This window comes from Rhinolophus sinicus, linkage group LG01 (genome assembly GCF_036562045.2).
Source record: "Rhinolophus sinicus isolate RSC01 linkage group LG01, ASM3656204v1, whole genome shotgun sequence".
In the NCBI taxonomy this organism is placed as follows: domain Eukaryota; kingdom Metazoa; phylum Chordata; class Mammalia; order Chiroptera; family Rhinolophidae; genus Rhinolophus; species Rhinolophus sinicus.
This window is the reverse complement of record NC_133751.1, coordinates 12,483,745-12,497,942: the sequence shown is the minus strand read 5'-3', so window position 1 is coordinate 12,497,942 and position 14,198 is coordinate 12,483,745. Positions and strand designations below refer to the sequence as shown.

The 14,198-nt window shown below is 35.6% G+C and overlaps 1 protein-coding gene across 1 annotated transcript; it reads right to left on the bottom strand.

Annotated features, from left to right (window-relative positions):
* Nucleotides 1–498: 498 nt before the first annotated feature.
* CLDN8 (claudin 8) lies at nt 499–4,273 on the bottom strand. The gene has a single exon (XM_019729913.2). The coding sequence runs from the start codon at nt 4,095–4,097 to the stop codon at nt 3,420–3,422; it is 678 nt and encodes a 225-aa protein (XP_019585472.1). The 5' UTR covers nt 4,098–4,273; the 3' UTR covers nt 499–3,419.
* Nucleotides 4,274–14,198: the final 9,925 nt, after the last annotated feature.

Below are 14,198 nucleotides of genomic sequence, written 5' to 3'. Positions count from 1 at the left end.
TCTCAGGACAAGGAAAGAGCTGGCGAATTTAAAATAGAAGACCTAAGATAGGAGTCTAAAAACATGCACTGCATTCCAAACAAAGAGGAAATGAATGTCAGGAACTGAAAATCAGCACATTATGTATACACGGGAGAGAGGGGACCTAAAGTGTGGCAAAGACTGATGGTTAGGTTGACCCTGGGACTCAGTGGGAAGGAGTGCTGTAATCAGTGAGTCACAGCGAAGCCTTGGGAAAAGGGTGGTGACGTGCCATTTATTGTTCAGAAGGTTAAGTCTGGGAAGGATGCCTGAAGCCAATATTGCAGTAAGAAGAGCACAGGTTCCTGAATTAGGAGAGATATAAAAATATATTTAACCTCTTTGAGATTAATGCTATATAGGTGACATTATCTATATTTATGTCTCCTCTTTGAGACTCCGTGTTCTCATGATTTCATATGTAATTCATAGATTTCTTAAAGGATTGATAAAGAAAAAGCACCAAACATATGGAAGGCATGTAGTAAAGATTATATTTCTCACTCTTTTCCTGTTAGACTGTAAATTCCTTGAAAACAATAACTCTGTATCTCTAGCACTTAGCATAATGTAGATTAATAACTGTTTTTACAATATGAGGGAGTCATTCTGGATACAGAATCAGCAAAAGGGGTTCCTGGTGGGAGCAGCAAGTAGTACAGTATGGAAGAAAAAAAAAGACTAGCTATAAAGTGAGGGTATCAAACTTCATCCTCTGCCTCCGTGTTGTTTCCATCACATGGCATTGTTTTCCCTTAAAACTACATTATAAAGGTACATTATAAATTTGTCCTCTTATATGTAATTTGCCACCAATCAAATCATTTCTTAATTCCAGTGCATCTCTTTGAGAATGTTCAAGAAGACCTCTGGCATGTGAATTATTCCAGTTTCTGGACATCAACTTTAGAACTGATTATACTCTAATGTTACTGTGTGATCAAACTTGCTGTGATGATTATAAGATAGGTTCCCCTTCCTGTCAGTTATCTGATGTGGCATTTGGACTTACCTTATAGGCAATGGAGCATTCTTATGAGAAATATATATGCAGGGAGTTATGGGGCCTGACTTGCAATATATCAAAAAACTAAGACGGGACCATGGAAGATAGCTGCAGGAAGAAAGTTCCACAGGCAGTAACACAAGTCTAGAAGGTTTTTCAACTACGGAGAAAAGAAACAAGATGACAGTTAAGTGTGGAAAGTTTGAGAAAGATTTCAGAGATACTTAAGAGTTGATGCCATAAGGAAAACTACCAGTGTTGTAGTTCTGTTTTATGGAAAAGAAGAGGGAAATAGTAAATTGAGTTTGGGACAATCAAGAGAGCTTTCTAGGTAAAAAGGATGTTTGATTAAAGACCAGTACTTAGAAGATTGAGTTTGCTTCTCCAAGCTGCTCAGTTAGTTCTCTTCTTTCTGTTCTTATGAATGATTTGACCCCAGAAGGAAAAATTGCCTAGGACAAATTAGCACTTAGCTATAGGAAAATCACCAATCCCAGAAAAAAACACTAATATGTTCCCAACTAACAGTAGCTATGCATGTCATTTCCTTATACAAAAATCAATTTAGAAACCAGACAGTGTTGAAGAAAATCTACTTTTTCTGAAGAGAAAGAACGTGAGCTATGAAGTCAGACAGTCCTTATTTTTTGTCCTGACTCTATTGGGTAATCAATGAGCTGTTCCGAGATGCTTTCATCTGTGAATTGAACTAATATCAGTCTCATAAAAGATTTAATGACATAATGAATATAAAACAGTAGAGGTCCTAGCACATAATACATGCCCCACAAACATTAAACATTCTTATTAATTAATACTACTTCTCAGAGATAGAAATATATTTAGTGATGGAAAGTTTTTACAGCGATGACTATTACATACATACTTATAGTATATAGATTTGAGACCTAAGGTACTATATTAATAAATTACAAATACATTATCTGCATCAAAAGTTAGGGTATGAATTCAATAATTATAAGGTATGGTATTGTTAAGTGACGTAAGATATTTTATATTCTCAAAAATTAATGCCACATCTACCTTTATCTTTCAAATGTGGCCTTGACATTCTTTTTAAAATTAGAGATCCCAAAATATCAGGTTTTCAAAAACTCTTTACAAGTTAATAATAATTAAAAAAGGAGAATAGTGGAAAAATAATATCAAATTACTATAAAAGAAAAATTTATTGATATAAAGGACATAAAGCAGATAACATACATAGTCACTTAAACTGGAAAAATGTAGATAATAAACTTTCAAATGGGATGATCAATTGCATCAAATTTGGCGGAAACACAAACATATTGTATTTCTATACCTTAGTAAAACTGAACAAAAATGGAATAAGAAATTTATCTTGACAACTGAAAGGACAATTTTGACTTAGGAATCCACGTAGGAGAAGATGGAGTTCATAAAGTACAACTTGTTTCTATTTTTTGGACAGCAAAAAACAATACATTACTTTTCTGTCCAATATAATACATTACTTATTTATATTGATAAAATCCCGAAGTCTTTATTTAAGTAGTTATTAAAATATTCACACACATACAGGATTTCTTGTCAAAATGCATCTTTCTCCAACCACAAAAATTGAAGAGGAAAAAAAAATTTTCACTTTCCTGAAGTCTTTCATGTTTACATAGATCACAGTTTTCTCTTTCCTCTTAGCATACCTCTGGAAAGCCGATTGAATGCAAAGCTCCTTAACAAAATATCTGTCTTTTAAAAGATGTTAATTTAATATACAAGAAAAGGAAGGCCTCTAGGGAAAAAGCATAAAGAAGCTAGGAAAACGGGATATCAGAAAGCCATTTAGTTTCCTTTATACAGTTGATTAAAGCCTTCTCTTTAACCTTCATTATAAATCAAGTGCATTAATTGCTAAGCTGGTTTTAAACAATTAATATTAACCGTCTTCAATCTTATCCCCGAGTTCCCTGAAAAGCAATAGTTGAATTCTGTTTATTCAGTGTAATGAATCAGTATTTCATTTAAAATAGAACCATATAAGCCTGTCTCTATTTATGTGAGATATAAACGTCACTCTCATCTACATACAGAATGCTATGTCATAGAGAAATCACAGTTGTAAAATAATAGTCATTAACAATGTCATTTTGAAGTAACTGATAAAAGGGAAAGATGTATGAACCATTTTAGAAAACTGACTGCACTTCCTAAAACCATCAGAGCACTGTGTATCTCATTATTCTGCTGAAATAGCTTATAGAATCATAAATAGCTGATGCACAGTTCCTGTAATTAATGTTCCGTAGTTAAGAATGGCAAGTCAATGTTCCTTTGGGTTCCATTTTTAGAAAATAGTGGACATTTTAGTCATTTGCATGGCTTTATAGGTAAAGTTAAAACATATACACAACTACACATACTGACTTTTGGAGTACACACTTGGTGACTTCTTTTCCATGTGATAGCTCTTTGGGGTTGTGCGATGGGAAGGTACGGAGTATCTGTAGCTACTGCTCTTCTCATTGCCATAAGAAGCACAGCAGAATATTGCCCCTCCAGCCAGCAGCACCAGTGCCGTGATCCAGCCTAGGTAGAGGGCTTCTCCAAGCTCACGTTTTTGGCCATTATCCACTATTGGGTTGTAGAAGTCTCTGATGATGGAATTGGCAACCCAGCTCACAGGGATGAGCACCACCAGGCCGGTGACAATGAACATGATTCCAGCTGTTAGCAGGATAGGACCCTTCGCCTTGTCGTCGTCCCCAGTGCATCTGGTGCATTTCATGCCCAGGATAGCCGTCATGAAAGCCAGGAAGGACAGCAAGGAAGCAGCACACATGAGTCCTCTGGATGCCTGTAGGTCCGGAGAGAGAGCCAGCAGGGAATCATAAATTTTGCACTGCATTCTGATGTTAGCTTGCCTTATGCAATTCATCCACAGTCCTTCCCAGATGTTTTCAAAGACCACAATGTTGCTTCCAATGAAGGCAGACACTCTCCACTGAGGCATGATGGTGACAGCCACTGTGCCCACCATGCCAGCACCACCAAGCACCAGTGCAGCGTATTGCAGAGCAGATGTAGCCATTATCCTCTGCAATGGGTTTGACCGACTGGACTCCTGAGGTAGTAGGGCTGCTCTGAAGCAAGGTGCTCTGTGCCCCAGGATAGAACAGCTTTCCTCTAGCAATCACCTCAGAACCCAGTGGTTTTTCAAATAAGAACGGCTTTGCTACTTCCAGCTAGATTAAATCCAGTGTTGGCTGGCTGAGCCCCCCTCCCTGTCCCCCCCCACATTAACAGGTAAACTTACAAATCAGGTGGGGCAACTTTCTTGGCCAATAAGAGGGGGATGGTAACCAGGTGTGTCTAAACCGACAAGAGATACTTGGAACGGCTGGACTTGCACATAAACATTCTTTGTACTTCTCAGTGTTCTAAGAAGACAGCAGTATGTTTACCTATAGGCATAATTAGGAATGTTTGCACAATCATCAAAAAATGCACCAATCCCTTGTCACATGAAAAGGTACACCATGTACAGGCAATTCTGAAACTGAGTAAGAGCTGCTGTGACAAAGGTATAAAATAAAATATCAGCCTAAGAAATTGCCTAGGACTTGTCAACATGCCAGAGTGAAAGAAGAGTAGGGGATTGATAGATTTCTCATACCTGGGGAACCACATTCTTTGGGACACATGGGATCCAAGAGGGTGATTTAATTTGCCTACAACTTCAAAGCAGGTCCTGCTGGGATAAAATCAGGGAACAGACCATGCTGAAGGATGAAATGAAGCTCAAGTAATTAAATACACAAGTTGTCCCTTCATGGCACCAAACACATATCATTTTCTTTTGAGCCAGGAAAACGACCTGTTGGAATTTGAACCTTGATTTACAAGGGGGAAAAAAAAAAAAAAAAACACTGTATAAGAAAAAAATACCTATTGTACCTATTGGAATTTGAATCCTGATTTATAATGAAAAAAATTGTAAAACCAACCAAAAAAAGAATCCATTTGATCTTATGTAGCAAACACTGCAATAGCAATTAAATGATGAAGTGATTTACAGATTGCTGACTGATTGTTGCTTTATGTTTGCTGCTCTGTCCTATTGGACTGAAGCAACTAGAAACCTGCAGATGATACAAGTCCTGGATCCATACAAATGGCTGACATTTCTAAACAAAATTTTTATAAGACTAGGTCACTATAATGATTGAACTAAACATGTCTTCAATACCATGTCTGCAAAAGGAATTAGAAGCCCCTGAATGTATGGCAGTTTGAACTGTTCCTTCTCAAAATAATGATGATTTAACAGAGTCACTAAAATAAACATACATGTTGATATGAGAAAATTCCACTAGCGATGATCTTCTGAAGATCACCTTAAGCCCTCTGTCGTGTCTTTCCAAGCTTCAAGAGCTGTACTTTAATACCTTTCCTGTTTGTATCATAAAAAACAATAATTTCTTTACAGTTTTACTTCTCTGCTTCCTCGTACTACTTAAATGTGAGTACGGGAGAAAGTGTTTCCCCCTTACTTATTAAACTTTGAAAGTGTAGTGGTCCAAAAAATCTGAGTATTTTACAGAGATTATGGAAACAAAAATGGTGGTAGGGAGGGGAAGAGGAAGATGCCAAAACCAACTATCTTCTAAAAGTATAAAAAAGGAATATATAGTCGTCTAAGTTGTTATTATTTTATTTTAGTAGACTGGACATGTTGAAAGTAAGAAAGGAAAATTTAAAGCTTGATATTTACAGTAATTTTTTCATTTGTTGACCTGTTAAGGACTAATTTGCTGTGCGTCCCTTATGCTGACAGAAAGTATCTAGCATTTTCTCCTTCAGGCTTCGTGATACAGAGGGAGATAGGTTAATCTTGGGAAAACTCATCTACAACCCACAAAAGGAAAGTTGAAATCAAATCAGCAGATTTTTTTTTTTTTCAATCTTTCATTTTCAGTCTGGGAATGGGGCGTGATGGACAGAATTGGAAAATGAAAAAGAAATTATATAATTATTGATATAATTACAGACCAGAAAAAAAATTTTTTTGGTAATCAAATCAAAATTTATTTTCTAAATTTGTGTGATGTATTTTTTAGACCCCGTGTTTTAAATTGCTAAACATCCAGATAAAAATGGAAAAACTTGAGGCAAATAGGTATCTATATATTTGAGAGCCTGGGTTTTCATGGGAGCTGCCTCCCATGTATGCAGTGATGTATCTGTTTGCTTTTCATGCTACTAAACCTTTCTTCCCTTAAGCACTGAGCTGTACCAGGAACTTATTTCACACAAAAATATTTTCCTCATTTCAAAAATATTAGTACTTTCCTACTGGAATTGCCCAGCTGAAAGATTAGGATCAGAATGTAAAAAACAACCCTAAGCTTACAATAAATAATTATCAAGCTAACTGCGCTAGCAGAAACTAACCCAGAGCATCCAGGTAAGTTTCTTATTACACAGTGATCCAATTAATCCCATGATAATTTGAAATAATTGTGCCCTAAAGGTCAAGGAAAATGAGAAAGACAGGGGAAAATGGTAATAATAAGTTCACTAGGGACCAAGAGACTTAAACTCCAAGATTAAAAAGTAAAATTAACTGTTTATCTACTTTTCTATAATACTCTGTCCCTACTGAGATGATTAACTTGCCTGCAAAATTCAGATAGCAGTCATTAGAGAATTTCAGATTAATAACATTTTTACTGTTCTTTATTTCAGAACTACAGGGCAACATGCACATATTAGTCTATAATCTGTACATCCACTTCTATGGAAGAACCAAAATATTGTCAAGAAAGAAAAGCATGCTCATGTTGACCCACTGTGTTCCCTCTCTGGAGAGCTCCCTTTTGTCAACATTATCAGAAGCATGATTTAAGTTTAGCAATTAAATTCAGTCCTGATAACTACATGACACCTGCAAATGTTTTCTCTTTATAAACGATAACACACAATCTCACTGTCAGACTGCCTTTGTTTTTGTCATTCTTATTCTTACAGCAATTAATCCTTAGCCAACAACTCTTTAGTCTGGGGTTCCTATTAATTCTCATCACTCCTTGAAATAATCTTTGCTTCTGCCAATCAAACAGTCGCCAGTTTCTATTGTTTTCTGGATTTGTTTTTACATTTATTTTTTTCTGTTGTGTTGACAGTTTTCAACCTTATTTATTTTTATTTATTTTTCACTGTCAATTAACTGTATTTGCTTGACCACCTTGTCCAGAGAAAACAAATAAACATATCAATAGATCTCTTTGTTTGTTGTTCCCAAAATAATACTGTGCATCGCTACACGTTCTTGAACTATTATCCTATATGTCCTTTGTAATGACTAGCTGCTCATGTTGTCTGTTCCCGAAGGTCTGTATCCATTACCATTAGTAGCCCTCCATATTCCCCACCTCATATTTATATTCAATTGCTCTGCTTAAAAATGAACTTCTCCCTGTATAGTAATTGTCTAGAATCTTAGTCAGCTTGAACAACATGCTATAGACTGGGTGGCTTAAACAACAGAAATTAGTTTTTCCTAGTTCTGGAGGCTGAAAAGTCTGCAATCAGGGGACCAGATGGTGGAGTTCTGGTGAAAGCGCTCTTCCTTTTTCACAGGGGGCCATGGCTATCTTCTTGCTATACCCTCACATGGCAGAGAGGGAGAGGGAGAGACCTCTATTCTCTTTCTGTTCTTATAAGGACAGGAATGCCTTTATGAGGGCTCCACCCTCACGACCTTATCTAAACGTAATCACCTCCCAGAGGCTCTCCCTCCAAATACCATCACATTGAAAGTTAGGGTTTCGACAAATGAACTTGGGAAGACACAACCATGCATCCATAATATCAGCTACTAACTAATCCGCTCAATTAATTTCTCATAATTCTAAAGGGTCTATTCTTATTGTTTCAAGAGTTTTTTTTCCAGGATGAAAAAGGAGGTGGGGGGTGGGCAAACCTAAGTAAAGAAAATAGACAAAGGGAATAATGATTATTGAAAGGCTTTTATCTTTCTTCTACTTTTCATTGCATTTTTAAAAATTAAAATCTGAGTTGTGGTGAATTCTGACATATTTTGGGAGACAGGTTCATGTGCTTTATTGAGTGTGGTATATTGGATATCCCCACTAAAGGACTGGAAATACTAGGAAAAAAAGTTTTCATTGAACTATACTGGAGGACTTTTTTCTCTAAATTAATAAGGAATTTCTATGGACAAAATTGATAGGAATCAAACTAAATTTAACGCTTTGGGAAAAATTTTAAAAGGAGCTGGAATTTGCTAGTAATAACAATAGCTACTGATTATTAAATGTTTCTATTCCACAGGTTCCTTACATGCACATTACACCTTATATTTAAAACATCCAGAGAAGACCCTTTTTATAATTGAATAAATTAAAACTCAATAGCGAGGGTGCTTTTCCTAAGGCCGTACAGCTGTTGTTTGCTGGATTCACAGAAATGGAACAGAATGGTTTAGATTTGTATCTAAAACCTTTGTTCTCTCCTGTATTGTCTACTATGTCCCAAAGAAAGCTAGAGAAAGGGAATTTCTCATGTTGACACATATATTCAAAGTTAATGAAGAAACAGAATTTGTTCAGCACATTTTTGTTTTCCTCGCTAGCACATTGTTGAAAACTATTTGTGTGGTCAAGCTTTATGACTTTTTAAAAAATATCTGAGTCACTGATATTTGAAATATATATTTTTAGATTCTTTATTCAGAGAACTTTCTACTGGATTAACCACATCACAATGATTCTTTATTTAGAGTTTCAGAGAGTAGTCAATCTGATGTCACTATCGGCATACCTTTCTTATCAATCTCCCATTCTTGCCTTCATGTTGATAGTTTGTTAATTATAGACTAAGTCATGGTAATTTATGATCTAGCCACCACTGCACATGTAGTTTGCTGAAAGAAGAATTCAACAAATTCAGTGCCATGACCATGAAGAGCTTCATATATCAGTGCCCTGTACTTATTGTTAATACAGGAAAACTTCCCTTTGAGTTTTACAGAGATTTATTAATGACTAACAGAAGTATGATGCTATAGTTATCTTCATTAGTCCACTAGAATTACTCACTAACAATTAATCCATCTTAACCAAAAGCCAAAATAAAAACATTTTTAAGTTACATAAAAACTACAGTCTACAAGCTTATTTTTGGAATTGGTTGGAGAGCAAATTTTTTAAAACCTCTTAATTTCATGTAATAATCCTTTGTATAAAATTTAAAGGATGATGTCCTCCTTTAAATGAGGACAACAAAGGGTCCATAAGAGAATTTAGACACAAAGTCATCATCTCCCTTGAGAAAAGAGAAAAATTTCTAGTCGGGTGGAGACATTCATCAGGACTGGAAATAGTAACATCAGATAATGAATGGGGACAAAAAAGAGCATTTCTCATAATTTTATTTTGAATCCACAGCAATTCACATCAAATTTAAGTCAGGTTAATTGTGTGAACAAAGAGAAAAGAAAAAGCATGTAGGATGAGCTCTTCAATACGACTACATATGTCTAATATATATATTTCTAAAATATCTTAAAAGGGAGCTTCCATAAGACTATCAGGCATTTTCTCCACAGAAACTTTTCAGGCCAGAAGGGATTGGCAGGAAATATTCAACGTTATAAAAGGCAAAGATGTACAACCAAGATTACTCTATCCACCAAAGCTGTCATTTAGAATCAAAGGACAGATAAAGAGTTTCCCAAACAGGAAAAATCTAAAGGAGTTTATCAACAACAAACCAGAATTACAAGAAATCTTACAGTGAATTCTTTAAGACAAAAAAGAAAAGAAAAGAAAAGATCAAAAATATAAATAATGAAACTGCAATATCTACATATCTATCAACAATTACTTATAATGTCAATGGATTAAATTCTCCAATCAAAAAACAGGGTGGCTGAATGGATTAAAAAAAAAAAAAAAAGACCCTTACATATGCTGCCTACAAGAGATTTACGTCAGATCCAAAGACACACAGGGGCTGAAAGTAATGGAATGGAAAAAGATTTTTATGAAAATGGAAATGAAAAAAAAAAGAATAAAAGCTGGGGTAGCAATAGTGAGACAAAATGGATTTTAAAACAAAGGCTATAACAAGAGACAAAGAGCCAGTAATCCCACTTCTGGGTAGTCATCCAAAGAAACCCAAAATGCTCCTTTGAGGGGACTTGTGCATCTATATGTTCATTGCAGCAGTGTTTACAATGGCCAAGATGTGGAGGCAGCCTGCGTGCCCATCGATGGATGACTAGATAAAGAGGAGGTGGTACATATATACAATGGATTGTTGCTCAGCCATGGAAGGGAATGTGCTTTTACCCTCTATGGCAGCATGTATGGACCTGGAGGGTGTTGTGCTCAGTGAAGTATGTCAGAGAGAAAGAGAGATGCAAAGTGATTTCACTTATATGTGGAATCTAAAGGACAAAATAAACAAACAACAGAAACAAACTCATAGATACAGAGAATAGTTTAATGGTTGAGGAGGGGTATCGGGAGTGAAAAAGAGGAAGGGATAAGAAGTACAAATTGGTAGTTACAAAATAGTCATGGGGATATAAAGTAAAGCATAGGGAATATGGTCAATGATGCAGTAATAAGTATGTATAGTGTCATGTTGTTACTAGACTGGTCAGGGGGATCACTTCTTAAATTGCATAAATGTCTAACCATATGCTGTACACCTGAAACTCTATAAATAGTATTGACTGTCAACTGTAATTGAAAAATTAAAAAGGCGGAGAAAAGGTGAAGGAGAATAAGAGGCCCAAATTTCCAGGTATAAAACAAATAAGTCATGGAGATGTAATATACAGTGTAGGAGACATAGGCCATAATATTGTGATAGCATGGTACAGTATAAGACATTTGCTGGACTTGCCATGATGATTACCTCTTTAGGTATATAAATGTTGAATAGAATATTTCAGAATAACTATTGCATACCCTTGAAACTAATATAATATTATATGCTAGCTATATTTTTTAAATCTTAAAAAATATTACTTAATATTAGTAGGTTAATCCTGAAAACTGTTCAATAATTTAAAAATTAAAATTAAGTGACATCATTAATGGATTCTATTATTTGATCCTCCCAATTACCTTATTAGAAGAGTACTATTATTATAACTTCAATTTTATTAAGGAAACTGAGACTTATGAAGTTTAATTACTGACCCAAAGCCTTCCAACACACAGGTAGACAGGCCAATGTAGGAACTCAGGTTTTCAGCCTCTTGTCTCAGAAGGATGACCTGGCTCTAAATCTAACCCATCGCTTGCTTCACATTAGAGCTTTATCTCGTGCCATTCTCTGGACTATTGCTCTGTACTTTGTAACTTTTCAAGAGCTTTCTGAGCAGGGCAAAAAGACATAAGGTGTCTCCGTTTCCTACAGCAAAAGCCACTGTTCAATATGAGAAATCATAAGATGGAAATTTATGAATGAAAAAGCCACACACATGCAGAACACACATACACATAGGTCCTTATGAGCAAACAATGAATATGGAAGCAGGAGAATGCACTTTCTCTTGTAAAGTTGGAGTTAACAGGGTAGGAAAAGTAATTAGCCAGGCAAACACAGCTAAGCCATGTTACTGATTAATTTACAAAACAATTAACTTTCCACTTAAAATTCAAATTAAGATTCTGTCTGCCTTAGGCAACCAGTGTTTGCAAATTTTAATAGGGTGAGACATTAAGTGCCTTACTTAAAACCAACTTCAGACCACACTGGGTAAGAATATTATTGGAACAAGCAGTGCATGGAACTTTTGGCTCTCAGTTATTTAAAAAAAAAAAAAGAAGAAAGAAAGAAAGAAAGAAAATATTACATTGTATTACAATGTGCTGAACTTGCTAACATCTTTTCAATGAGAATATTAGGAAAATGTAAAGTTTTACAAATTCTTATCTCAATATTTACAGAGATTTTGTAATTTGTGTAAAATATTCAAAATGATGTCTCATAGAATATCTTCTGAACATTTCCAACCATCCAACAAGTACACTACACACAGAGCAGCATGATAGAATCTGGGGATCAAGAAATATAGGTCATAGTCTCTGCTCTTTATGATTTTATATATGCATAGCACTTGAGGGGGCAGTAGGATAAAGAATTTCGGGGTCAATTAACTTTGTCATATTTAAACCAAGTCATTAAAAGTAATAATAATAATGTCATCCATGATGACACAGCTTTAAAAGTACCAGATTTGTCTGCTCCAACGTGATTAAAAAAGAAAGAAAGAAAGAAAGAAAGAAAGAAAGAAAGAAAGAGAAAGAAAGAAAGAAAGAAAGAAAGAAAGAAAGAAAGAAAGAAAAGAAAGAAAAGAAAGAAAAGAAAAGAAAAAGAGGAGACCATTCCCTAGTTCCTCGTAACACAGTGCTGCACCAAGAATCCAAATCGTTCTTTTCACCTTGAAAAAATCCACCATTAGCTGCACAGACAGGTGAGAAGAACAGCCTGTCTTCACCCCATTAAAAAAAAAAAAAAGAAAGAAAAAAAAAAAAGAAAAAACAGCTCTAAGGCATTTGAGGCCTTGAAATAAAATCAAACAACCCATGACAAACACCCCTGGGAGCCTGTAAACATTCAGCAGAGGCAAGTTGGCTGTTCCAGGCAGTCACAGAACTTCCTGGTTCATTCAACCTGCTATTTCTTGTTCTTATCTTCCCTTCTCTCTGACCCTTGTTCCCTATACATTCTTTAGAATTCCTGCTGCAGGGATTTGTGTTTGATTATTGGACTGCCTTCTGAAAGTCTCTCTCAGACCTAGTTTCAGCAGGCTCTCTGGTCTCTCAACACCCCAACAAAATTATTATCTCATTCCTTTGGTATCAGACTGGTTGGTCTCGTCCAACCAGGCCTCCTTCCAGGTCAAGAGCTTGGAACAGGGAAGGGTATGTTGTCTTTGTACACAGCAGCAGGATGGAATATCAGACCCGGCATGGGTCTGAGTGATCATCTGCTGCACACTTCAGTCTGTAGATGAAGGGGGCCAAAAGCTACATGAAGCAAGAGACACCTCTGTTCTACCCATCCTTGTACCAAAGTACTGGCGTGGTTCCCTGTGCATAGATAGAAAGGGGTCAATATTTATTAATATTAGACAGTGCTGAAATCTCGATGCCCCAGTTCTCAATATCTCCTTGATGATTCTACGTAACAAGGACACGGCAGCCAAGAAAACTACCTATTGCCTATTTGTCTAATTTTTTTTTTATTGTTTGTTTTCCCCAATAGAATGTAAATGCTATGGGCAAAATGACTTTGTCTTTTTCACTAATGTATCTCCAATTACTAGACCATTAGCTGGTTCATAGTAAGAGCTCAGGAAATGTTGAATAACTAATGAATAAGTTAAGGAAAAAGTGAAGCACATAGAACTTTGTTAATCTCCCCGACAGGCAAGTCCTATAACTTTTCCAGGTCAATATCTAAGCAGAAAACAATCTAAAATAATATTCAACTTTGGCTCTGTCAGGCCCTCACTGCCCTTTTAGTCACGTCCTCTAAGAGTTAAAAATAATATTCCAGTGGACCCATGTATTTTGTTTCAGCTTTCTTCAAGTTTCTTAATTATTCTCTGCAAATAGACTTCCATTTACTTATTCCCCCCCCTCCCCTCTTCTCATACAAAAATCTTCATTTTAGTGCTAACTATTATTAGTCTAATACTCCTCCAATGATCAGGACAAATATTGGTGGACTGGGAATCTAGACTATATTTTAACTTAATATATAGTTTTAATGCCCTGGGGAATTATTAAATATTATCCTCTAAATATACTAACAAAACTAGAAAAAAAATACAATATAGAATAAGAAGTAATTAATAAAAAGTAATACCCTTATAGATTTTTTTTTTAATTTTGGAAAGAACTTGTATGTGTATTTTATGCATTCTATCACTGGAAAAGGAAAGTTTATGCCGCCACTGCTATTTAGAAGTTGCTCTAATGTCTTTGGGAACCTTAGTTTTCTTTGATCATCTTTAAATTGGAATTCTTATGAGTTAATGATAATGTTGCCAGGAAGGGGTTTCATTTACAAGGAGCATTAAGCTTCTTGAAAAGCAGTCTCAATTGCATCAGCCTACCTTTATCAATTTGCCTTGTGATTT

Coding starts and splice junctions, on each gene's coding strand:
- CLDN8 (XM_019729913.2), bottom strand. CDS start 4,097: ATGGCTACATCTGCTCTGCAATACGCTGCACTGGTGCTTGGTGGTGCT.